This window comes from Triticum aestivum, chromosome 1D (genome assembly GCF_018294505.1).
Source record: "Triticum aestivum cultivar Chinese Spring chromosome 1D, IWGSC CS RefSeq v2.1, whole genome shotgun sequence".
Lineage (NCBI taxonomy): Eukaryota > Viridiplantae > Streptophyta > Magnoliopsida > Poales > Poaceae > Triticum > Triticum aestivum.
Genome location: NC_057796.1, coordinates 489,046,503 through 489,073,778, shown reverse-complemented (window position 1 = coordinate 489,073,778; position 27,276 = coordinate 489,046,503). Strand labels below are relative to the sequence as shown.

Genomic DNA, 27,276 nt, shown 5'->3' with positions numbered 1-27,276 from the left:
CTTTTTTAGTTGGTTTGCTATTTTCGAAGCATTAACTAATTTTCTAGCCACTAAAAAGAGCATAACACAATTCCATTAAACATACCATGCACAGGAGTTCCGAAAGGGATGAAACATGACATGGTGTCTTCATGGACCAGTGTACAGTGTGGTAAAAATTTAAGAGTGTTACAGTAAAAATTTGATGCACTTCGTGTACGAACTGGCGAAGTATCAACCTTTGGAATGGAAATCACCACCTGCCACACACAAATTAATTTCTATACACCAATTCAACTTCAATCTTTTTGCATGATTAATACACACTATTGAAAGCCACGTGCTCAAATTTGAGCATTTTTTATTTGGTTTGCTATTTTCGAAGCATTAACTGATTTACCAGTCACTAAAAAGGTCTAACGCAATTCCATTCAGCATACCGTGCAAACAAGCTCTGAAATAGATGAACTTGGCATTCAGCATTACGAAAAAAATTGACGCACTTCATATGCAGACTGGCCACTCTCTAGCAAAGTATCACCATTCGAAAGGAAACTGTCGCGTGCCACCCAAAAAAATATTTTTTTTACTTGATTTCAACTTACAACTAGTTCTATGAATAATACATACCATTGCCCCCATTCTAAAGTTAAAGCAATTTTTTAGTTAGTTTGCTATTTTCGAAGCATTAACTAATTTACCGGCCAGTAAAAAGAGCATGACACAATTTGGTTGAATCGTATCATGCAAAGGAGCTCCGAAAGGATGAAGCCTGGCATGGTGTCTTCATAGGACCCTTGTAGGTGTGGTAAAAATTTGATAGCGTTGCGGAAAAAACATGATGCACTTCATGTACGAACTGAACGCTCTCCGGTGAAATGTCAACCTTTTGAACCAAAACTGCCGCCCGTCACACAAAAAATGAATTGCCACATGCCACACAAAAATTAATTTTTATACATCATTTGAAATTCATTATTTTTACATGATTAATAAACACTATTGAAAGCCCATGCTCAAATTTGAGCACTTTTTGAGTTGGTTTGCTATTTTTGAGGTATTAATTTATTTACCGGCCACTAAAAAGATCAAAATGCAATTCCGTTCAACATGCAGATGCAGTGCAAACGAGCTTTGAAATGGATGAAACATGGCATGGTGTCTTCATAGGACCCTTGCTGGGTGTGGTAAAAATTTAAGAGTGTTGCGGCAAAAACTTGATACACTTCATGTATAAATTGAACACTCTCGGACGAAGTATCAGCCTTTCTAACGGAAACCGCTGCTTGCCACACACAAATTAATTTTATACATTATTTCAACTTCAAACTTTTTCCATGATTAATATACACGATTAGAAGCCCCATGCTAAAATTTGAGATTACTCTGGGTTTAGTAAAAAAAATTCAAGAATTTTCGGACTTCAGATCAAACCGCCCGCCACTGCAAACTTTTGGAATTTTTATTTTGGCTTTTTGGCTCGGGTTGCCGGAATATCGTTTTGGTGGGCCTATTTTTCGTCGCTGGTGCATGAAAATCAGTGGTGCTCTCTTCTTAGGTCCCTGCTACTAATGTTTTCATCCGTCCCGCGGACGTATTTGTTAGAGTTTACGAGTGGCGGATAGTAATGTTGGCCTGTCGCTGCTGTGCAAAAAGCATTGGTGGGAAATTACATTTACCCGTCATTACTACTTTTCAAAAAAAAGTGGGGGTTTCGTGACCATTGCCCGCTACTAATTTGAGCCAATCTATAAGCCTTTTTCGAGTAGTGCACATGGCAGGGACTCGCGATCAGGCCATAGGTCGCAAAAGGAAGCCACGTGGAGGCCTAGCATCCCCCTGCGGCCATTGGGAACCTGTGGTACAGAAATAATCCTCGATTTGTTTGTCCCTGAAAAATTGATTTCTCTATTGCATCAAAAACAATGGAAAACAACAACTTGGCTTTGACACTGCATTAATATGGTAATCCAATAAAAATAATATAAAAGGTGATAAGAGTATGTGTAAATGATATAAATGTAGCATGGACATAACAAAATTATAGATACATTTGAGACGTATCAGAGAGAGTAGACGTTAGTGATGAAATTTGGTCCCTTCTGGATCTGATCTCTAGTCAGCATAGCCCGTTCTTGGCACGCCATGTTCATCATAGTGGCAGTAATCTCAAAGTTGTGTGGCGCATATCCCGTACGGAAGGGGATTTATACGTGGTGATTACCCAAGTTCAGGCTCTCACTACGTGGTAACCCCTACTCATGCTTGAATGTATTGATGGAGGTAAGCAGTATGAGAGCTATATTATGGCGTACAATTGCGAGATCACAAGGATCATGTAGGTGTGTCGAGATTAGATGATCTATGATCTAGCCCTAGCCTTGCTTACATATGGGAACAAAGCTAGGGTTTACAAGGATCTTGGTCAGTTGCCGCCGAACAGGGAATCCTCCAAGATTCCTAGGGTACTCACCAAATACATGCGCCTCCTACCTCTTGGGCGGAGTTCAGGTCGCCTAGGGTACCCTGTGTACATGGCACTGTCATGATCCCTTTTGTGCTTCTAAAGAAGACAACATGTAGGGCGGGATGCTAGTGAGAGAAGAATTGATGAGTCGTCAGTAGTTGATAGATGTTTCCATTGCCAATGACTAACTCTTTTTTCCATCTTCTCAATAGAAGGGGCCCAATCTTTTATGCTTATTCTTTTGTGGTCAATCGGGATGTCTAAATACTTGCTAGGAAACCCTCCCCCTTTACAAGGCACAATCTCCTAAAACAACTGTGCCTTCTCTTACGAATGCCCCATATAGAAGACCTCTCTTTTATGGAAGTTAATTTTCAATCCAGAGGATCGCTCAAAGAGACAAGGTCTCACCTCACCAGTAGCCTTTATCCTTATAACTTCATTTCTCAAATGATAGATAAGTCATTTACAAGCATATGCGAAATAGAGTCGGGTGGGGTACACTCCCAGATGGAAATGGATCTAGAACTAAAACAAAGCTTAGCTAAATAGTCTGCTATCTCGTTTGCCTCGTGAAAGCAATGCTCGCAAGAAACTTTCCCAAAGTCACTAGCCAGGGCATGACTTCCATGTGACTCACTCAACTTCTCTAGTCTATCACATTTAGCAAATAATTTTTTTCTTTTGTCTCATGTATTCAACCTCAATGTTTCTATGCCATCCAAATTTTCACCTAAGAGATCTCATCTTGTTCTGCCACTGATCTAGGTAGGTGGCACGAGCATATTGATGATTTTTTAACACAGTACATAAAGCGCTCATACTGATCTAGGTAGGTGGCACGAGCATATTGATGTTTTTTTAACACAGTACATAAAGCGCTCATACATACGAGCATACACTCACCCTTATGAACACACATGCACACCCTACCCCGATGAGCACCTTCGAGAGACTGAGCCGGCATATCATCTTGAGATTTACGAAGTCACCGTAGGCGTCTCGTCATCGACGGGAACGTCTCCTCCCACTGAAAGCGCACCACCAGAAATCCTGAAATAAATCCAGGAATAATGCGAGCACCAGGACTTGAACCCTGGTGGGCTAGGAATACCACTGTCCCTCTAACCATCCAACCACAGGTTGGTTCGCGAGCATATTGATGTTGCCACACTGCTACAGATATTCCTGATTCTTATGTTCCATCGAAAATCCCGTTGGGCCCCAAAGTAAGGGTTTGTAGTAAGCGAGGAATTCTCCCTAGGTGAGAACCAAGGTTATCAATCCACAGGTTCTCCTACGAGTCAGTGATTAGCCCTGCACTTAACTAAGAAAATTTTATCTTTGTCCCAACTTGTCTAGGGAAGGTTTCAACCTCGGGAGCTTTGCTAGTTACAAGGATTATATATCATGTATTGGAAAGAATTTGTATGCAAAAGTAAAAAGATTTCAGAATATTAAAGAACATAAAACGTTTAAGCAGAGTAGTGTTTCAGAATATTAAAGGAGGACTACTGGCACATGGCCATCGAGGCATCAAAGTTTGTGAAGAAGGCTCCGGCAGCAATTTCCTGCTTCGCCAGAGTTTCGGGAAAGACCTTCTAGACTGGACTGTCTCATATCACAATGAAGCGATGATAGAAAAAAAATAGTGATAAATGCCTCCGAGGGTTTCATAATAATAAGTATATAAAGGCAGCAGGACGAAAAAAAGACGGAGAGGGTGGATAGGGGGCATACACGTCCTAGCCCTGGGGCGTTGGGGTGGGAGTGCGGGGCCCACAAAACCCCTCTCTTGCCCACTCTCCAAGGTGTCGTGATGTGAATATGTGCAAAGTATATTCTTCCTATTTTTTTGTCCCTGGAAAATACCATTTCTTGATGCACAAAAAGGGCAAAAAATAGCTCACTTGGTACTGAATTAATATGGGCTATTACTGGCTTTAGAGGTTGTTTTAAGGTTGAAAAGCACGGGTATCCTCAGGGCTCAGTTTTTGGGGCATTACTAGAGATGCTCTTAGGTTATAGTTTTCCTTACCCCATTATTGCTCCATGGACTTTGTTCATGGTCTTGTTTTTGCTTGTTTTTAAACGATGGCATTATTACACTGACCACTTATAGGCTATAGCGCATACTCATTACAAAGTTTATTGCAGTCACAAAAAAGATATTCTATCCAAAAAGTGTGGCATGCCAGATGAATGGCGCCTACCAAGGTTTTGGGTACCGGGCGGAAAATTCGGATACCGCCCGGTATCCGCGTTTCTCGCTACCCCACGAGAAAGCTGCGTACCGAGCAAAAAAAGTCAATTTTTTTTTAAAATTTTTGAATTTGAACGGCTATAGTGAAGTCAAGTATGGCAGAAATTACCACCAGACCAGTGTATGGCAGAAACTCTACTAAATCAACAAGTTGTGGTAAATATGGAGCTCGCTTCCTCTTTTTTTTGCATGGTAATACGTGTCTCATTCATATCATAAATAACAAAGTACAAGTCACGTAAAGACCGACATGACAAAACTGAAAAGATAGCAGAACATCTCTGAGCTTGACACCAACGCCCGTCACCTGCCTCCGGCACCACTACAGTAGCCATCGAAGAAAAGAATGATGAATCACCTTCTCACCCGAGCTCGACGCGGCTCCATCGCTGATATGCAGCTTTGCGGACCTCCAAGGTGGCTCACCAAAAGTGAAGCCCTTACCGTTGAACGAATCAGACCGGGGCAACACCCCGAACACGCCATCGAACTCCAGATCTAGCACCCCACCACGACTAAAACGCCGAAGGAGGAAACCATATCTACCATCCACGAACCACGAGCCCAGCACATGCTCCGTCTTCCAGATGTCGTCGATGTAGACCACAATCTGCATCCGCTCCTGGACTACCTCCCAAGCTCCGCGCCGACGCTGGAGCAAACGCCGTCGCAACGGCGGAGCCCGAGGACACATGTCCACCACGAGGATGCCGCCGCCGCCACGCCATCCTTGCTTGAATAGACTGGTTTCCAAATCCATCCCTAACCATAGGACCGATGGCCTTGTCAGGGAAGGATCCGAAGAATCTTTATTCAGCGTTGTCATCGTCGTCGCCGAAGCAAAGACGATGAACAACCTAAAAACCTAGACTACAAGAGTAAAAACGATCCACACGCGTGGATCCGGCGGGCCCCCTCATCACCGACGACCGAGGTCGCCGGCGGAGAGGAGCCGCCGGAGAGCGGCGTTGGAAGATCGGCCTCCCCTGGCAGTGGCTAGGGTTCCAGCTCGCTCCCTCGCACACACTGGTAGGTCGCTAGGTCGACACCTGTACTCCCACCATTTCTTTTTTTGCTAAACCAACTCATAAATAAAATTTAAAAACACAGTAGGAGAATCGAACCCACGACCTCATACACGTTGAAGACGGACGGGGAAAACCTGCCACTGCACCAACAACGACTTTGTGAACTTCTTGAGCTCCGAACTAATATATTCCTAGCTCAGAAAATTTTGAATTCAAATTATGTTTCAAAAATTCGAGCGGTTTTTCCTCGGAATTTTGCGGTTACCGCGGTATCCGCGTTTCTCGCCCACCTTCGGAATTTTGTTGGGATTTGGTAGCCAAAACGTTGGCGCCTACTCCCTCTGTCTAGGTTTATTAGACCCCCTCGTATTCTGTATCAAACTTTGACCATAAATTTAACTAATAACATAAAAGTTTTATGTTAAATAATATCGTTTGAAACTTCTTTTAAATATGAATCCAGTGATATACATTTTTATGATATTTAATATATTTTTTCTAGTTAAATCTATGATTAAAATTTGACTCAAAATACAAGGGGACTTATAAACCTGCTACTTGCACGCCGCTAAAACCGAGACGTAAACATTTTGTCAAATCACTCTAGCCTCTTGGTTCCAAGCTCCACTACCTCATGCTCTCGTTGTAGTAACTCCAATTATATGTGGTAACAATCATACTGTTGATTTCGTATTGAAAATGAGTTTTCAATGGTATAAATTTAAAGTCACAACAATATATATTATTGATCTAATTTATGGTTAAAGTTAAATTTTGAAAAACTTGTGCTACTTATTCATTGGAATGGAAGGAGTAAGAGCAACACTTACATATAGGAGCGTACTTTTTTACTGTAAAAATAGTATCATTCCGAATCAGCCAAATTGACCAAAACAGTGCCGCAACTTCTACAAAATTTAGAGAACGACGTGATTTGTCCAACCCCCATAGGCACATACTCCATTCTTTCTAACACCACATTTTCGAAGTCGTTTTTTTAAAGATTTTTATTTACAATGAATATCTCTGATGAAAGGGCCTTGCAGGATAGGAACGAACACAAGCAAGCTAAGAAAACGATGGGCATCCAAGACATCCGCGATGGTGTGGCATCCTTCTTCGTCATGCTGAATAAGGAGACATACATCCTGTTTCGGATTGAGATTCTTGTAGTCCTGGTCACACTCTTGTTCTTTGTGATGTTCATCATGGATGTCTTTCGTCGCAACATCCACAACACAAAGATGGCAACTATCTTTAGCATCTTGGATGCCGTCTCTGACTCCATTGTCGTATACCTGCTGGGGGCCATGCAAACAGCGAAGTTCAAGAATCGACTGTTGAATCAGCTGTTCCCAGTTTGGGGCCTCGTGCTTGTTAGTTTCCGTTACAACATCGATTTCATCTCTGGATATGGTGTTCATGACCAACATGGGCGACGGTTCATAGAGTGGAGGAACGTGGTGAAACTTCTGGGATCAGCCTTCTTGAACTTGTCGAGCGACTCAAGGTTTGCAGTTCCACTATGGTCGCTTTTGGCTCTGCAGATACTGAAGAGCGGGTACAGATTCTATGTGCATAGTCTGACAGTCAAATCTGTCTGGCATGGCAAGAGTTCAGAGGTCGTTACAGAGCACATGCGTGCCGGCCCTCACAGTAGCAACTGGAAACCTGAGGAGTGCAACCCAGAGAATATGGCAGGATACAAATACTTGGTCTATGGAGAAAGCAAACAGAGCATCAAATTCAAGAAGCCTCAGTATGCCATGTATATCGATACTGCCCAGAATGTCAAGAAAGCTAGGCGTGGTCGTCGTCCGCGTCCAGGGAGATCAACACTGATCACCCTAGACAAGATCTGGGGATGTTACAGGCATCTGTTAGACCAGGACAGCAATGAGGGGAATGATCAAAAGGATCTCTCTCTAGCCTTCGCCTTGTCTAGATTGCTTCGGTGCAGGCTAGAGGATGTGACACTGCAACAAAAACTCTTCCACATTAACCGAAAGCTAGTTAAGAATAAGATCCTTGAGGAGCAGAACGCTAGCCGTGCCTTCAGGATCATGGAGCTGCAACTCTCTTTCGTAAACGACTACTTCAACACCCGCTACCCTATGGTGTTTTGGTGTGGGTTCCTTTCTCTCTTCTCAAATTTGCTTCTCTCCACAGTGACCTTCGGTGTTGTCTGCTGGCTTGCTGTGGATATCCATAAGGTCTATAAGCCCCCAAAGAATGATCGGGCTCGAGTGGTGCATGGGGTCAATGTTGACATGATCATCACCTGGGTATTCATGATTTTTATGCTGTTCAAAGAGATCTGGGAGATGGTCAGCTACTTAGTCTCAAACTGGACTAGATTACTCCTTGTGTGCATGTATGCACAATGGAAGGAAGAGCGCACTAGAAACAGATGCATGGAAGGCACAATATCATCCTTTTTCAAATCCAGGATAACTAGTAAGCTGTGGCATGGACATATTGACCAGTATGTGTTTCTGGAGTCATACGATGACAAACCAAGAATTTGGAATTTTCTCCACTACATAACCATAGGAATGTCGCCAAAGAAGGACGATCGAGCAACACTCCACAGCGCCATTGATGTGCCAGAATGTGTCACACTGGCAGCATTGGAGAAGCTCCGCATGAGCCTAGAGAAGCTAATCCTAACAGAAATCAAGAAGAGACCATCATTAGGGGTCGTTCTCTGTCCGAGGCCATCATATCGCTGTCTGGTGCAGACTGTGACCGAAGGAAGGGGTATCGTTGGGCCTGCTACGACCTGCCCACGTGCTCCCATGTAATTCTTGTGTGGCACATTGCAACCAGCCTCTGTGAGATGGAGCTTGCTCAACGCCATGATGTCGACTTAAGCAAACATGGGTTCCTGAACTTCATCTTGTCGTACTTCACAAGTTGCTGCTCATCGAAACCATACCTCCTGGATGTGGACAACAAGACAGAGGAAAAGAAGAAAGTAACAGGGAGGTTGCCTGATGAGCTCCATGATATGTACATCACTGCGAATAGCTTGTCTCGGTACTGTGCATATTTGCTAGTTTCAAAGCCTGACGTGATCCCCGACAGCTTTAATGTACCCAAGATGGTCTTACAAGAAACTGTGACACGATCCCGTGATGATATTCTTAAGAACTGTGACTCCTTAAAGAGCAGGTATGACAAACTGATGGAAGAAGCAGAAAAGGCCACCAAAGATGTTGACGACGTCATGAAAAAGGAAGATGTTGTGCGACTAGGTGCAATGCTGGGAAAACAACTAATTGGTGAGTCTCAAAAAGATTGCTGGGAGATCTTGTCCGGGGTATGGGCAGATTTACTAGTACACATTGCCCCCACTTGGAATGCAGAGGTACACAAGAAGTGCCTTGAGTCAGGAGGGGAATTCATAACCTATTTCTGGGCATTGCTATGGCATTGTGGAATTGAGAAGAGCAACTTATGGCTAGTGGAAGGTCTATATGACATTGTGGTGGTCAGAGGGATGTGGAATGGCGGGAACACATGTTACTTCAATGCGGTGTTGCAGAGTCTCCTTGCACTTGATAAGTTGCGCGCAAGGATGTTAGGACATGATGCTTTGACAGGGGACCTTGGTGAGGAACTGCAGAAGCTTTTCAGAATGACAACCAATACAAGTGGTGCTGAAGGTGTGCTGATGCCAGACAAATTCTTCTCATATATGTGCAAAATGAAATCAGATTTCAAACTTGGCGTGATGGAAGATAGCAATAACATGCTTGGTTCCTTGCTAGATGGGTTGAACAATGAGGAACATACAATGGTTGAGTCACTCTTCTACAGCGAGGTCGCTAAACATGTCTCTAGCAAAGAGTGTGAGCACACATCAGTTACCAGTGGTGGCGAGTACCTTGATCTCAGTTTGGCAATACCACCAAAGAGGCCTGCATCAATCGAGGACTGCTTGGACTTCTATGCCACTGGGGAGATCAAGGATTGGCACTGTATGCACTGTTCAGCTGCTGCTGCTTCTAGAAATGCATCTTTGAACCAAGAAGATACATCAGACTATGATGGCCAACCTGAACAGTCGGAGAACAAAACATATGAAAAGGGGGAATCCAGCCATCAAACTGACAAACAAACAAGAACACCGAATCAGAACAACGGAAAGCTACCTATGCTTGATAGCAACTCAAATCAAATGGAAGAGAGCCATAGAGAACAGAAAGAGGAAGAGAAGATATACAGAGCTGCAACAGTGCAATATCGCATTACCAAGGCGGCACCCATACTAACCATCCAGCTGAAGAGATTCGACTATTCCCACACTGATAAAGCAGACAAGTTGGAAGAACATGTGAGCTTTCAGGATACTCTTGATATGACAAAGTTCATGGACCCTGGGTACGCCACTAAACACTTTTAGTCAGTTTAATATAGCTAAATTTTAGCCTGTTGAAATATCAGGTCTCTTATGATCTCAGTGGGCATAACAACGTTTTTCAAGCAAAAAATTCTGGCAACTAAATTATTTTCCTCTGATTTTCAGGCAGGCGGAGGATGTTGAGTACAAATATCGTCTGGTTGCTGTCATTGTACACAGTGGGCCAAAGTTGCATGAAGGACACAATTTTGCTTATGTGAGAGCAAGCCAAATTGGAGGCCAGCAACAGGAGAGCAGCGGCACCCCCTCTTGGTTTTGCGCAAACGACGAGAGCGTCACACAGGTATCGCTTCAACAGGTACTTGAGTGTCAGGCCTACATGCTTTTCTATGAAAGGGTTGAACTGCCGAAGGCTGAGCCAGTTGTAGAAGAACATCTGCCAACGGAGCACTGATCACGAAATGATGGGCAGGGTGACAGATGATCGAGAAGGGGAAACGTTTGAGGATTATTTGTTTTTGTTGTTTCATTCGGCAATCAGCACAGTTTGATTTATTTGTGGGGTGCTCTCATTTTGGAAGGGCTTAGAGTTTGGATTGAAAGCAAGCGTGAGGCGTTGCTTTGAATTTTATTTTCGGTTTTCAGTTTGGTTGTAAGAAATAACTTCATACATTTGCAAACTGTGTGTTCTATTTATTGTTTCGGCTGCTTTTTTTTTCCTACCTCCGGTTGCATACCAAACCAAACCATCTATACAGTACTAACTGGGGGTAAATCAGTTGTTGTTGGGTTCGCACTCTGAGAGAACTTCCCACCTAAACGCAATGTAGTTCCATGAGGTGTAAAAGTCAAGATTCAGTTGCATTACTGTCTTCTTTGAGAAGCACATTTTCTGCTTCCTGCGGTGGAGTGCGGTTCACTACTGAATACCGGCAGACTGTGTTCATATCTGCTGTTTTGCTCACCTGCAATTTTTGCAAGCAAAACCAGTTATCTACATTTATTAATTGGAGGTAATAAAGCAGTTGCAGTTGAGGTCGCTGAAACCGAAGAGCGAAATACCCAAAATTGGTGACTGAAGCATTGACGACGCATACCAAACAGCAGAGCTAATGAACCAGGGTCGCATTCCTCTTGGAGACCTGGAACCCAGCAAATCCTCGGCCTGACGGAGTGCGCGCTGGGATCCTTTCCCAGCCCCCGCTCCTTCCCCCGCCCTCGTCGGCGGGTTGCGATGGTCCGCGGGAGCACAGGCCCCGCGATGCGTCCGGGTCTCGGCGATGCTGCCGCCGGGGACGTACTCCGCGCATGCAGGGGCCGCGACAGGCACGACGCGATGGTTGCGCGTCCGGCCGGCCTGAGCGAGCAGTCAAGGTCGGAGGCGGCCACCCCGGCGGTGCTCGCTCGGGGCGGAGAAGGGAACAGATCGGTCGTAAAAACAGAGGTGCTACTCCTTACGTCTGGAAAAACAGAGTTGTTCCCAAACAACTGGAATTTTTAAACAAGTACTAGCAACGTGCCCGCGCGCGTTGCAACGGATCCAAAATAGTAAAAACCGTACTTAATCCTCAAATTTGTAATACCGGACAAAACATCCCCAAAAAGTCTGCTAAGAGCATTTACAACCGCGGTTACCTATTCTAACAACCTATATGCCCGCGGGCGCGTCTGGCGTGTCTGCTGTCACTGAGTAGAGAGACCTATTTCAGTCGCTCCACAACCACGATTGCCTAATTTTCGCATCCAAATTCATGCTAGCCATGCAAAGTACGTAGATCCATAGCATAGAGCATAAAACATAACAAATATGACATCCGACATAGATTCAGCTCATCTTCATCAGAAGGGTTGACATAGTACAAACTTAACCCAAATAAAACATAAAACATGCAATTTAATATAGGGGGAGGGCCGAAGTTCACCATTTCCTCGCCGGCCGCTTCCCCTTCGCGGTCTAGGCTGTGGTCCTCCATGCATGTGTCGACGGCGGGCGGGGCATCGTCATCATTATCTGTTCTCATGCCGATGTCGTTGTTGGAGCGGGAACTCACGTAGCCTGTCATGTGTCGGGTGGCGCGATTCTGCTCCCCCGCGAGACATGCAGCTCTATTCGCCGCCTCCACCTTCTTCCTAGGGAGATTCTCCAACACCTCCAACGATCGAAAAAACGCCGCTGCATTTCACGACGCTGACGGCGGGCCGCCTTCATCGTCCTTGCCCGCCGCCGACCCGCCTGTCCTCGTCTGCAGGTGGTGATGGCCCGCGGGAATACAGGCTGTGGTGCGTCGGCAAAGCTGCCGCTAGCGACGTACTCCGCGCGAGCACAGGCAGAGATAAGGCACACTGCAATGGTATCGTGCCCGACCGGACTAGGCGGAGGCGTCCACCCCGGGCGACCGGACTAGGTTGTTCGGAAGGATGCGTTTGTGAGCGGGTTGAGAAATGACCCAAAACATTTTCCATGACCTAGTGACCAATTCATGGCACCATGTCGTTTCGTTTTCGACAAGTTTTGCATTTTCTGAAATTATTTTAGTGAAAAAGGCCAATTAGTGGTCACATGTGTCTTTTTTTTACACAGTACAGACACACACGTTCATATATGTGCGCACACACTCACCCTATAAACGTACACATCCGTACTCTACCCCTATGAGCACCTCTGAAAGACTGGGCCGGCATTTTCATTTTGAGATTTTACAAAGTCACCGTAGGCGCGTCATAGTCGAGGAGAATGTCTCTTCCCACTGAACACGTATCATCGTAAATCCTGAAATAAATTCAGAATAAATGTGAACACCAGGATTTGAACCCTGGTGGGATGGGATACCACTATACTCCTAACTATTCAACCACATGTTGGTTCGCAATGATCAAACGTGTCGCAACGTGCAAACTTGCACGGGGTAAAAAAATCGTTCAAACAAGACATGGATGCCTGCCATGGGCATTGCCTCCTTGGTGGCAAGAGTTCGGGATTCATTTGATGTGGATTAAATTGATGTTGCATAAACAACACCTTGGATTAATTTGATGTTGTTTAAATATATATTATAATCTTTCTTGCTCATATATAAATTTTATTCCGGTCACTTGATGCTATATGCATCCATAACCATACTGTAATTCTAGTCACATATGACACATACACATTTGCGAGCGAGGAACTTGCCTACGCAAAAAGCTTCCTTAACTTTCTTTGGAAAATAAGAACTTTCACAATCCCCCAAGCATGACAAATCCTTGCATAGCATGTCTCCAATACGATGGTTGTGGCAGTTCTCTATGAAAAGGAAAAAAAAAAGGAAAGCATCAGTAAGAAAGATGGTAGATTTCTCAAGCACCGATAGTAGGAGAGATGAGAGGGGGAGCCGGAGTGAAAGAGTGTACCAGCCAGAGTGTAAATTCCTACGAGCAAAAGCACAATAAAAAAACAACTCATAGTTTTCCCATCCATTTGTTTGTTTTTCTGTGTTCTTGGTCATGTGTTCGGTGGTATACATGATACAACTTTTATAGCCGTCTGGGAATGTTTATTGCCAGCATGCGCCGTCTAAGAACATTTATTGGAAGTTCTGTTCAAAATTAATAATATCTTACAACATTAATGTCCACCGCCCATGTTGTCTTTCTGAGATAGTTTTGAATCAATGTGTTATGAATATCTATATCTGTGCCATATAAATGGGTGTATTAATGAGATATCATAATTATTTTCATTTTTTAAAGGAAGGAGCTCATATATAATTTGAGTTAGATACCTTATCCAATATCTTTGGACTCATGTGTGTTACTATATGTTGTTGGGAATATATACCTTGGGGCACCATAGGAGAAATTCCATTATTAAATAAATACCTTTAGAGATTTTCAATTTTTTCTGTAATTGGTGAAACCATAGAATGTTTTAAATAAAACAGATTTATAATAAGGAGCTATATACCCCCCCCCTCCCCCTTCAGTTATTTACTGTTGAGCCAACCACCTTTGCCAGTACATAACTCACAAAAAACCTTCCATAGTTGTAACATTTACTCCTAAACATATTATGGAGCAAGTATGTTGGTTGTTGGTATGTTGTACTCCCTCCGTTCCTAAATATAAGTCTTTTTAGAGTTTCAAATAGACTACCACATACGGATGTATATAGACATATTTTAGAGTCTAGATTCACTCATTTTGCTCCGTATATAGTCACTTATTGAAATCACTAGAAAGACCTATATTTAGGAACGGAGGGAGTATAACATATCTCCATCTTTGTAAAACCAGACAGATGGATGGGACTGTGATACATGTATTTTCCATCACAATTCAAAAGATAAATACTCTACTTTCATTCTTATATGATCACCACTACTTCATTTTAACTTCAACTTCTTATATTGCAGAGAATTACCGAAAGGACTACTGGAAAGTTGTCTGAAGGGGGGGGGGATAAAAGTTTCACAAATAAAATCTCTTTTTAGACGTAGAGAAGAATTCAATAAAAATATGCGAGCATGGTTTGGATCAAAAGGAGTAGGTTTCTGGTAGGCCCAAGCACCCAACATAGGTGCCTCGACCCTTTAGCTGCCTGGACAAGATGACTGGGGCCCACATGCCACTGCGGGTACCCTCTCTGTGGTATTTTGCTTTCGCTCGCTGAAACCGTAGCTTCCTGTTGGCGTGTTTCTACCATGATTTCCCCCTTCGTCTAGCGAATTCAAAGAAATCGCCGTCATCATCACTACTAAATAAATATGAATGTCGTCAGCTAAGTCATCTTCACCATCTCCATCAACATCATCTCCCCCATCCATTTCCATAACATCTTAGTGAAAAGTGTGTAGATCGGTTGCCGTTATTACCACACCCATGCTATCTGGAGAGACGCCACTAGTGAAATTATGAATCGCTACCCTTTCTTTATTCATAAGAATACAACCTCGTTTCGCTTGCTATTCTATTATTTAATATTCAAAATTTTAATTCTTCTTGCATACGAGATCAACTCCAAACACTAGATATGCTAATCCTTATAACTAGCAAAGCTAGTGAGATTAACAACTTCACCAGAAGTGTTTGGGACCAATTAGAAGTTTCTTAGTTAAGTGCCAGGTTAAGAATTAGCTTGTAGGAGAACTTCCCAGATTGATATCTTGGCTCTCATTGGGTGAAACTAGTTTGTTACTAAAAACAGTGTTACTCAGGGGCGTGATATGTCTCAAACTCCATGACTTAGTCCAGAAAATGTTTGACCTACCATTACCTTCAATGAACGCACATGTTAGAGCTGATGAAAGTGCATCTAATCCTTGCGCAGTTTTGGTAATTCATAATAACATATATTTGATTGAACTAATACCTATTGAAAGAATGTCCAGGAAAGTTCAATATAGGTACAACAAGGGATGTACCCCTTAAAACGCTAAGGACAATTGTTGGATCAAGCCTCAAGACTTCATTTTATATTTGCGTGATCAAAACATTTAGTCCATAGGTATGTCGGTTACTCCTATAAAGGATGCTAGCGTACCCACCTCCCAGGGATCTTCACGGCCGAGAGAGATTCCTGGCCGTCCACTCGCATTGTGGCTTGCGTCGATAGCCTCTCGGGAGTGCCGCGAGCCGTCCGATCTGCCCGGACGCCTCGGACCCATACGACCTGGCTGGAGGGTCCATGATAGGTGGAGGGATCGATGGAAATACTTTGAATCAATCTGCAATGGTTGTCCATGTTTTGTACTTTATTTTTTGTTATTGATCTTGTTGTCTTACATCAACTTTAATAAAAATAATAATTAAAAAGGGATAACCCCGACCTCTTCATCATGTATGCACACAACCATTTACTAAACATAAAAAGTCCAAATCACCAAGTACCAAAGCGTTTACATCAACACACGACCACACCGGTTGAAACGCAAGATTACATAGCTCATCCACATAATCTGCTACTGGCACGCCAGCCAAACTAGTTGAATGACCCCCCCCCCCCCCCCTTTGACCATTTCCACGCGGCTACACCCAACGGCCATAAGCCCTCATGTGTCCACATGATGTTGTGATGACCATGTACGTATTGACGCCGTAGTTTTGACGATAAGCTGCAAAAAATATGGAGTAGATGATCTGTTCAAAATGCATTCATTCTGGCAATTCCACATTGCCCAATGCAAGGCACAAACTCCCACATGGATTTGGCCCTTCAAGGCATGATGAATACCACCCAACTAATTAATTACCAAACAAAATTGGTATAGTTGTAGGGAAACGTAGTAGAAAACGAAAAAAATATCGCACCTGCGATCAACCAAGATCAATATTAAGATGCATCACAAGTTGGGATCATGATTGTTACCGTCACCGAGTTGCAGCGGAAGAAGAACGTGTCGGTGTAGATCATACTTGGAGTCCCTCGAACTGTAGATGAACGATCCCTCGTACCACCCACGAACAGTCCCTTGAACTAAAGACCGAAAGCACGTCCTCTCTACTTGGTTGCAAGCGTGCAACCTTCACGATCCGGCAACGCTTCGCCGTACGTCCAGAACTAATCATTGCCGGAGAATTAAAGAGAGGAGATTAGAACCACACTAGGCTTCTAATTATGAGTAAAAGAGGATTAATCCAACTCTAATTAGTCAACTAGGACCAACTAGAACTAGAACTAGAAGAACTAAAAATAAACAAGGGAAAGGAGAAGATAAAGAAAATAAATAAATATTTGCCGAGTACAGAAAAAAAAGGTACTCGATAAATGGTTATGTTTGGAATGTAAAAAAAAGATACTAGGCAAAAATTGTTTGCCGAATGCAAAAGAGAATGTACTTCACAAAGACTTGTTTGCCTGAGTGGAAAGAAAGTAACGCACTCAGCAAACAACCTGAGACTAGGTAATGTTCCATAACAGTAGTGCCTCTAGTTCTTAAACAATCGATTCCAACAACATGCAAATATGTCATCTCAACATGCAATTATGCATGACAAATTTCCACCTCAGGATACCATAATGCATAGGAAAATTCTTTCAATTTTGTGATGCTAATATTCAATAAATAATTTACAACTATTGAATAATACAATACAATATATTATATATATTTTTTTTATTTGAAAAAAAAGAGGAATACGCCCAGCCATTTTGATGCACACATCCATTTATTAAAAGGTTACAAGTGTTAAGATCATGTACTGAAAGAAATTATTACAATGAAAACTGCTACAGCCAACAAAATCGATGCTCCAAAAATGTCATTTCCAACAGCATTTTGGTGTGTTGAATTTTTTTTGCCACGGCTTCTACAAATGTCATCTCACGATGAAATTTTGCAAGCATTGAAAACATTTGTTAGTGTTTGTCACTAAAAAAATTCAATATTTTTGATTTTACTGTTCACCCGAGCTCATTTGAGCTCAGGACTAGAAGAGTACTTTTGTACACACATATCATACTATTCGACCACTATCCTAACCGGTTATGTGTAGCCCGTGCTATTGTATCCCAACTATTGCACCAATAGACCATAAACCGCCTCGCTTCCTCATGGTGTAGTAAGTAGCACATGCGGATCCATCATGAAGCTCTATAGATAACCTACAAAAAAATGTGAATCTTTGTTGTGTTAAACACAGAATCATTTCTACAGTTCTAAATAGCACAAAGCAATACACATACTCTCACACGGATTCACATCGTAGTCTTAGGCTCCACCCCAACTAACCTGTTACTAAACAAATTTGACACGCTAGTAGGTAGAGGTATATTAAATGACACATGAATTGTACGACACAAAAAGTGGGCAAACAAGCATGCCAAAAATGATGAACCATCTCCTCTTGATCATAGAAATAACATTGTTTACTACCCTTCCATCTGCGCTTAGCTAAATTGTCTTTAGTAAGAATCACACCTCTATTTAGAAACCATATGAAAATCTTAATCTTTAAAGGAACTTTGGTTTTCCAAATATGAATTGAACGAAAAACCGGCCCAACATTAATCAAGTCTATGTACATTGATTTAACTTTAACGGAGAACACTTTAGAAGCAGTCAACCTCCATTGGAACATATCATGCTCATTAGATAAGGTAACCTTCATCAGCCTTTTAACTAATTGAAGCCAAGCAATCCATCTGTCCCCAACCTGAGCCTGCCTGTACTGGACATTTAAGGGGACCGGCCCCAATATCGTACTAACATAAGCCTCCTTATGTTGCACAGTACTATAAAGTGTTGGGTATTGTAGGGCTAGAGGTTTATTCATCAGCAAAATATCCTCTAAAAATCACGTAGTGCGCCCATTTTTAATAATGAATGTACCCCTATTGAAGGAGGCAACCTTAGTCCCCATCAAACCCTTCCAAAAGGGTTAGTCATTTGATTGAGCCGTTAATTGTGACAAGGTCTTAGAATGTAAATACTTTTTTCTTGCCCCGGGGGGGGGGGGGGGGGGGGCTTCCGATGTTACACAATAACTTTATTTACACTCCACCCTCATCGATGGATAAACAGTAAAGCCATTTACTAAGCAAACATGTATTTTTTATTTCAAGATTCTCATTACCCAGACCAACTTGATTCTTAGGTCGACACAATATATCCCACCTCGCTAGGCGATATTTTGTCTAATTCTCACCACCCTGCCAAAAAATAGATCTATAGAAATTAAGTCTTTTCCGCATCCCTATTTTTACTTTGAAGAACGATAGCATGAACATAGACGAGCTCGTAAGCACCGAGTTCACGACTACTAGCCTAACACCATACGACATAAGTTTCCCTTATCAACAACTAACTTTTTTTTAAATCTGTCCCCAATGCACTTCCACTCTTTGTTTGTTAGCTTACGGTGATGAATCGGTATTCCTAGATAACTAAACGGGAGAGAACCAATCTCACAGCCAAACAACTGTATATAATTATTCTCTTCCCCTTTTTGGTTCTTCCAAAGAAAAGACCAGTTCACATCTCAATATTAATTCAAATATTCATATGCCATACAACTGCATTTCAATAAATTATGTTGCAACCGATTCCAAAACCAACCAGCGCGGGGTACAATCTACTACTCCGTCCCATAAAGTCGTAATGTAAGACGTTAGTGTAGTGTTACATTATGGGACGAAGGAAGTAGTTTATAAAATCTATTAGTGCAGTTACAAGCAACGTGACTGCATTGATCCCTATATAACTCGACAGTACAAATATTCTGGAGCGGAACTCTTCTTTTCCGCCCACCACGATCTGAATTCTGAAGTCCACTACTCTATATTGGGGTTCAACTCCTCACTTACAGCCGCCGGCATGCTAGTATTTGAAGATTGCGTCGCTGTTGTACAGCTGGTCGACGAGTACTGCTGCGTGGTAACCCCGGACCCAACCGTGGTGGTGCTGTCGCCGTACTCCATGGCGGAATCTCCGAAAGGCTGCAGGTACACGGCCACCGGCATCTTGGACGGCAGCACCGGCATCCTGAACTTCCTTGACTGCAGCGCCTCGGCTGCCTGCCTCATCGCCGGCCTCATCTTTGGGTCCGGGTGCGCGGACCACAGCCCAACGGCTACCACCCTCTCCATCTCCCACCGGTCGAACACGCCGCCGAGACGCTCGTCAGCGGCGTCGAGGGCGGCGCCCCTGCCATAGAGGTCCCAAACCCACTCCAGCAGCCGGAACACCTGGCCGTCCCTCGCACCGGCGCTGGGCGGCGCCATCGGTCGCCGCCCGCACACGATCTCCAGCAGCGTGACACCGAAGCTGTACATGTCGGACTCGGTGGACGCCTTACCGGTGATGACGCACTCCGGGTCGAGGTAGCCCGGGGTTCCCGCCATGGCGGTCATTGTCTGCAAGCTCATGCCGTGGTCGATGAGCCGCGACAGGCCAAAGTCGCCTAGCTTGGTGTTGAAGGACTCGTCCAGCATGATGTTGCTCGGCTTAATGTCACCATGGACGACGCATTGATCCCATTCTTGGTGGAGGTACAGCACGGCAGACGCCAGTCCAAGAATGATCTGGTATCTGATAATAACAAAAGTAAGGGCACAATCAAGCCAAATCAGATTTCATCCAAGTACTCCGACTAAGTTCTGAATGCCGCTAGAATGTCCAATCCAAGAATTAACTCTACAAAAGAAGGATGTGCCTCTATTTTATCATCATCTGGCACTGCTTGACTTGCTTTCATAACTTTTAGTCGTGTACGATTGTGGGCCGTATATGAAAAATCCTATTTGTATTCTTCAGTCTATGTTTAGGCTATACTCAAAAATAATAAAAGGAATTCCAAACATGAAGGTGTCAAGACTTGACCCCAAACATATAGGTTATGGTTTTTTATTTTTTATTAAAACTTCAAACGAAGTCTACAAAACATCAAACTTGACATTATGTCATTATATGATCCCTAAAGTCGGTGGTAAAAATTTGAGAAACTTTCGTAAAAGTAGTGACGTAAACTGCTTATAAATCGAACCATCTCCAAAGAAGAATCATAGTTTCAAGATGGAATGTGTCAAGTTTGAAGGCTAGGTGATTGATGAATATACACCATGACATCTTCCATGTCAAAATTAGAAATTTTCTGGGGTCTGTTTGCTATATTTAAGTCATCAAGTGCATTTTATAAGTATTAGTGAATATAATTAAAATTTGAACTACAAGTGCATGAAAAGTTGGTAAAATAGGGTTGAAAGATCCTATTTCTATTCTTGAGTCTATGTTTAAGCCATACTCAAAAAAGTAAAGAAATTTCAAACATTAGTGTGCCAAGACTTAACCGCAACGATGGAGGTTATTGGTTTTTTAATTCTGAAAATACGAACAAACTCTAAAAATATGAATTTGGAAAGGTGTGATTATATGAACCCTAGAAACACTACTAGGAAAAGGCCTGCTAGTGGCGCACCTGTTTTGGCTACTAATAGCGTACTACAGGTGCGCCACTAGCATCACGCCATTAGAATTTTTTACTAATAGCGCACCTGTGGTGCGCCATTGGGAGTGCGCCATTAGTATATCCCACGGTGCGCCATTACTATCTGACTTACTAATGGCGCACCACATAGAAGTGCCCCATTACTAACAATTTTTTTTAAAAAAAAATTCACAATTTTTTTTAAAAAGTAATTTCACATTTTTTTTCGTTTTTTTTCTTAATCTCGGGTCACTATGGCTTAATCTCAAGCCAATATGCTTAATCTCAAGTCAAATCGCACTCCGTGGTCAAACTTTCCGGAAGGTCACCCATCCTCACACTACTCCAGCCCAAGCACGCTTAACTTCATAGTTCTATCCAACCCCAGCACCAGCTCACTTCACAGACACTTGTTGATATATCTATCATATCAATCCTATTAAACCTTGTTGATGTTTAGGACTTTGTTCATGTTCATGAGTGTGATGAAATTTTGAAAAAATATTTCAAAGTTCCCGATCATATTACGTATCATATTTTGAAAAAAAATCCATAAAAAAAGTTTTTTTGAAACCAATTTTTTTTCTATTACTAGTGGCGCACCTAGCAAATGGTGCGCCACTAGTAAGTTTGAATTTTTCTTCATTTTCCCCCTCTAGATCTTAAAAGCCCCGTATCTTTCGTTCTGTTAGGTTTTTGGGGATTTTGAAGATGTTGAACGGGTTCCCCCCGTTCAAATCGTATGTAACTTTTCGAGTAGATGATTTTTCATATAAAAAACTTTTTAATCCGAGTTCGTATGCAAAAGTTATGCCCATTTTACAAATTCCAGAGAGATTTTGCAAATAAAGTCAAAATTCATATTTGTAAATTCTTCCAACAACTAGACCACATTTTCATCATTTTTTTTATTTTTTCTAAAACAGAAAAGGCGGTCCGGGGGGATTTTTGGGCAAAGTTAGTAATGGCACCATTACTAACTTTGAAAAAAAATAATAAAAAATTGTTAGTAGTGGCGCACCGAGGGTGTGGTGCGCCATTACTAGTTTGTGGTGCGCCATTACTAGTTAAACTAGTAATGGCGCACCGAGGGTGTGGTGCGCCATTACTAGTTTGTGGTGCGCCATTACTAGTGCGCCATTACTAGTTAAACTAGTAATGGCGCACCACACCCTCGGTGCGCCACTACTAACAAATCCTGGTGCGCAATTACTAATTTTGAAAAAAAAAATTGTTAGTAGTGGCGCACCGTGGATGTGGTGCGCCATTAGTATTTGGACACTAATGACGTACCAACACATGGTGCGCCACTAGTAGTGGCGCACCACATGTGTGGTGCGCCATTAGTCTCCATATTATCTATAGTTCTTTTCCTAGTAGTAAAACTATGGTAAAATTTTGAGAAAGAATCATAAAAGTTGCATCTCCTAGAAAGAATTGTGGTTTCAAAAGGGATCAAATCAGGTTTAAGGTGAAGCGATCCCTGCTTCATATGTTGGACATGAAAAAAATTCTACATTCAAAAAGACCATTACATGACACATGTGAAAATTTAGCATTTTTGGAATCCATTTTCTATATTTAAGTCATTAAGTCCATTTTCTAGAGATTTAGTTAATATAATTCAATTTTTAACTGCAAGTCCGTGAAACAGTTCAAGAAAATGTTTTAACAATTCCTATTTGTATTTAATGAATCTATGCTTAGGCCTTACACAAAAACAGAAGAGAAGAAAGAAAAAAAAAAGAACAAAATAAGAGACACTCGGTAAGGCCTAATTATCTTATGACAAACATGGCACTATGACGAGTTTCCATGTGCATTTTCGGAGAGACACTCGGTAAAGACACCCTTCCACCGGATCATACCTCCCCACCGTTTCATTCTCACAGATCCAATGGCTGCCTATTCCTCTCTCCCTTCTCCCTCCTCTCTTCTCTCTCTCCTTTCTCTATCAATCCCTCTCTCACTACTAACTCTCTCTCCTTCACCCAATCACCGCTCTATTCTTTAGACGACGTCGCCGAAGACCATGCGGGCATGATGTCGCTACCACTGCCAAACATCTAGGGCCGCCTCCTAGAATTTCACCGCGGTCGTGTCACTCGGTTGACCTTGCTGTTCATTCTCATCTTAGAGCCAGCTGCTCCCTCCTCGGGGGCCAGCAACGCCCAGAGATAGCGAATAGACGTGCATGCACGGCCATAACCTCTCTCCTCATGGGGCAGCGACACACGGTGGCAGCGGCCATCTCCGGCTCATCCAGGGGACCTACCTCACGACGGCCTTATCCTAATGGAGATGGAGCTTTGCTGGGCTTGAAGCCACTTCCACTGAGCTCGATGGCGATCCCGTGGCCGCTGCCCTCTGCCTATGTCGCACAACCGAAGATGCATGAGGGGATCCTTACCGTGATGATCTTCCCAACCCGCCGCCAGGCATCCTGGCGACCCCGTGTAGGATGGTTGGGCTAGGCTGAGGTCGCCTGCGTTTTCTTTAATTATGCTAAAATGATTTGCCAAGTGTACCACTCAGCAAGCCCCTCTACTTTTGCTGAGTGCAACACTCGGCAAACTAACGCTATGGCACGTGACAATGGCACCATTCGACTCTGTTCCGTCTAGACTATTTCATTGTCGAGTGCCTTTCTTTTACATTCGACTCTGTTCCGTCTAGACTATTTCATTGTCGAGTTCCCTTTGACGAGTCTAACACTCAGCAAACCTTTCGTCGAGTGCATTTCTCCCATTGCCGGGCACTCGGTAAAGTGCCGAGTTCTGATAGTGAAAAAAGCAAGACATGTTATTATTGGAAAACAGTCTTGCTAAGTCCAGTGTCTCAGTTGATTCTATATTCGTGAGATCTTACATTGCGATCCGTGCAAAATTTTGTTTTCAGCTTTTCTGTTTCTCTCTAGCATATTATGTCACTTGATGGAGACTTGGTTAAATCTTAGTCGACTAAGACCTAGCGACACCCATTGAAAAAGCCTAAGAAATATCGAAACCGCATAATCAAATAGTAGTAATGCTAAGAAAAGCCTAAGAAATACTAGCATCGACCAAGAACTTAGATCTCAATGGACTCAATCAAAGCTAGAAAAGGACAGTTCAAATGATACGACGATTTTTCTAGTCTGTAATGTAAGTATTTTCAGCATACGATACTATCAAAAACATTCTTATATTATGGGAGAGGGACTAGTTCATTTAGTCAAGGTAGAAAAGTAAGTAAAGAATAGGACTGGAACGATATGGATGTGCACGTGGCTCAAAGCATGCGTACCTAACTTGCCAAGTCAGAACGTCGTTTTTGGTGTTGCTGTAGAGGTACCCATCGAGGCTGCCGTTGTGGACGAGCTCGTAGACCAGCAGCAGCCGCCTGCGGCCATGGCACCAGCCGGTTAGCTGCACATGATTCCGGTGACGCAGTCTGCTGATGATGGTGACCTCCGACCTGTACTCCTTCCTCCCCTCCAAGGACGCCCCTCGGAGGAATACCTTGACCGCGACATCGCGGCCGCCGAGTTCTTTCATGTGGCCCCGGTACACCGACCCGGATCCGCCCTGCCCCAGCCTCCCTTCCTCCGCGAAGTTCCTCGTCGCCGCCGCTAGGCTGGCGTACGGGATCGGCCGGGGTCCCGTGCTGGAACCGAACTCATCGCCGTCGGCATCGAGGGAGTCCGGAGTCATGTCGCCGGCGAGCATGTCTTTGTCGTCTGTTTGCCTGTTTCTCCTGCTCGCACGACGGAGCAGCACCGCCACGGTGACCGCGAGCAGGAGCGCCACCACGGCTGCGGCGGCAACCCCGGCTATGAGTGGTAGGGTGGCCTTCTTGGTTGACGAGGTAGATGGGAGGGCCGTGTAGTTCCTTGTCGGGAGCGTGGAGTGGAAGGACCACGAGAGTAACGTGTGACTGCTGCCGAAGGCATCACCGGTGGCCGCCGAGAAGCCTAACGCGACCTGCTCCGGCAGCAAGCTTCGCAAGTCGACGGTGGCGCCGAGGGCATACTCGGCACCACTGTCGCGGAGGACGACGTCCAGCCACGACGTGGCGTTGTCGTAGGTCACCGTCGAAGACATCACGCCGGCGTCCACGAGGCTGCCTTCCGGCAAGATCCTGAAGTTGCCGCGTGAGTCGACGTTGTTCACGTCTACGCCGATGTACCGGCTGCTGGGGTCCCACGCGTCACGGTGGGTGTCGAACTCTACGGCGACGAAGCTGGCGCTGCCGGAGGCGTTGGCCGAGATAATCGTCGTCCCGTTCTTCGGGGCATGTTTCTCGTCGAAGAGCCCAAGGCAGCCGTCGTAGGACTCCTGCGGCATTTCGGGCATGTAGGGCGCGACGAAGAACGTCATGCCGTGCCCGGGGGTGCTGCTCCGGCCAGGCAGGGACTGGATGCTGAAGTTGAAGCTCGTGGTGAAGCTGGCCGTCTCGCCCTTGACGCCGTCCCAGAGCTGCACCGCCTGCTTGTACAGGACGCGGCCCCTTGCTCGACCGCCGGCCTCGTCGCCGACGAGCTCAATCCTGCCGTCGGTGACCATCGCGTCATCCTCCTCTCTGAAATCACCGGAGCGGAAGGAGTTGTAGCTGAACGAGATAGCGGTCGCATGATGGACATGTACACAGAGGAGCAAGAAGCACAAGCATAGCTTCAGCTCAGCCATTGCTGTTGCTCTGAGTTGTGATGAGGGCTCCACTGGGAATAGTATAGTGGCGTACGTGCTTCTAGTTTTGCTATCGAGGAAGTACGTTTTCCAAACTAATCTCTACCGCTTAAAAAAAACGTAAAGTTACCGTTCCATCTTTCTTTCCACAACCTCTTCGTCCAACCATCCCTGTATAATAATCATCATCTTAATTTACTTACCGAACCAATTTCATTTTAATTTACTCACCAAACTTCTGATCAAAGTATAAGGTAAATCACATGCAGAATTTGATAATTATTTATTTACACAATTGCATAGTATGTGCAGGTAAATCACTTCCGATCAACATATAAGGTAGATCACAGACATAATTTGGTGAACATTTATTTACACAATCGCATAGTATGGACAGGTAAATCACATGCTAACATACTATAGTATATTAATGGCATAGGACTTAGATGTGCAATACTTAGATCACATCTAGATGTGCTTTAACAAAACTATTATATCCCGTTGCGACGCACGGGCATTGCTCTAGTAGACATAAAAGTCTGAACCACTGTAACTGACATCTTAGGACCAGGACAACAATAATAATGTGCCTACAGCATGAACATTCAAGGACAGTGACAAGTGGACTAGCATGCGTACCATGTCTTCCTTGCATCCACTAGGCCGGCCGATCGGCATCGTCTTATCAAGTTTCTCGGAGGAGAGCGACGTCCAGGCCAGGGCGACAAATACTTTGGACTACCAAGAGTGCAATCAGAACAAATACAGGTGAAATACATGCATGAGACATGGACAAGGGGCTACCTACTTGAATTTCCGAGTTTCCCGAGTTCCAGGAAAACTCGGCGAAAGCCAATTTCCACTCGGCAACGTGTTTGACTAGTGTAGTTCTCTGCTCAAGGTGCTCGGCCCAAACCCTTCAGGCAAATGCCACTTCGCCAAGAGCCATCTATCGGGGATTCGGAAAACCTTTTGCCAAGCCCTAGGCGGGGCACTTGGCAAAAAAGGGCACTTGATAGGCCGGACGGAGACGGCGGCAACCACGTGGCAGGCCACTTTGCCGAGAGCCTTTCATAGATACTCGGCAAATTCGGAGGCCCCGGAGCGCGACACGTGGCGCCCAAAGTGTGCCGAGATGTCGTCTTCGCTGAGTATCTATGGCGGACTTACTCGGCAAACATGGACACACGAGCAGATGACATGTGGACATTGATGTTTGCCGAGATTTAAAGTATGCCGAGATTGCCGACATTGTACTCGGCAAAATGTGTCTTATGGTTGACTGACGCGTGGCATGGCAGCATCGCTGACATTCTTTCTGTACCACACGACAAAGGCTGGCACAGTCCGCGAAGTACAACTCTGTATCTCGGCAAAGTTGTCAAGTTCTTGACATTTGCCAAGTTCCGTCCTCGGCAAATATATGTCCAGTAAAATCCCAGGTTGTGATGTTTGTCGAGATCCGCCCCGTCCAACTCAGGAAAGAGTCCACCAAGATACCAGGTGGCGCCATGTGGCACCTTTGCCGAGTGCTACATTCGATAAAAATGTTTAGCTGGGTATTGCACTTTGCAAAGCCTCGTAACAAATCACATATACAAATAATA

General features: G+C 44.0%; 1 protein-coding gene and 1 pseudogene across 1 annotated transcript; one reads left to right on the top strand and one right to left on the bottom strand.

Annotated features, from left to right (window-relative positions):
- The first annotated feature begins 6,816 nt into the window (after positions 1–6,816).
- LOC123178618 (uncharacterized) lies at positions 6,817–10,557 on the top strand (annotated as a pseudogene).
- Positions 10,558–19,082: 8,525 nt separating this feature from the next.
- LOC123183347 (L-type lectin-domain containing receptor kinase IX.1) lies at positions 19,083–25,715 on the bottom strand. Its single transcript, XM_044596138.1, has 2 exons — positions 24,288–25,715; positions 19,083–20,107 (listed from the first exon to the last, which is right to left on the bottom strand). The coding sequence occupies exons 1-2, from the start codon at positions 25,667–25,669 to the stop codon at positions 19,351–19,353; spliced, it is 2,139 nt and encodes a 712-aa protein (XP_044452073.1). The 5' UTR covers positions 25,670–25,715; the 3' UTR covers positions 19,083–19,350.
- Between the last annotated feature and the right edge of the window lie 1,561 nt (positions 25,716–27,276).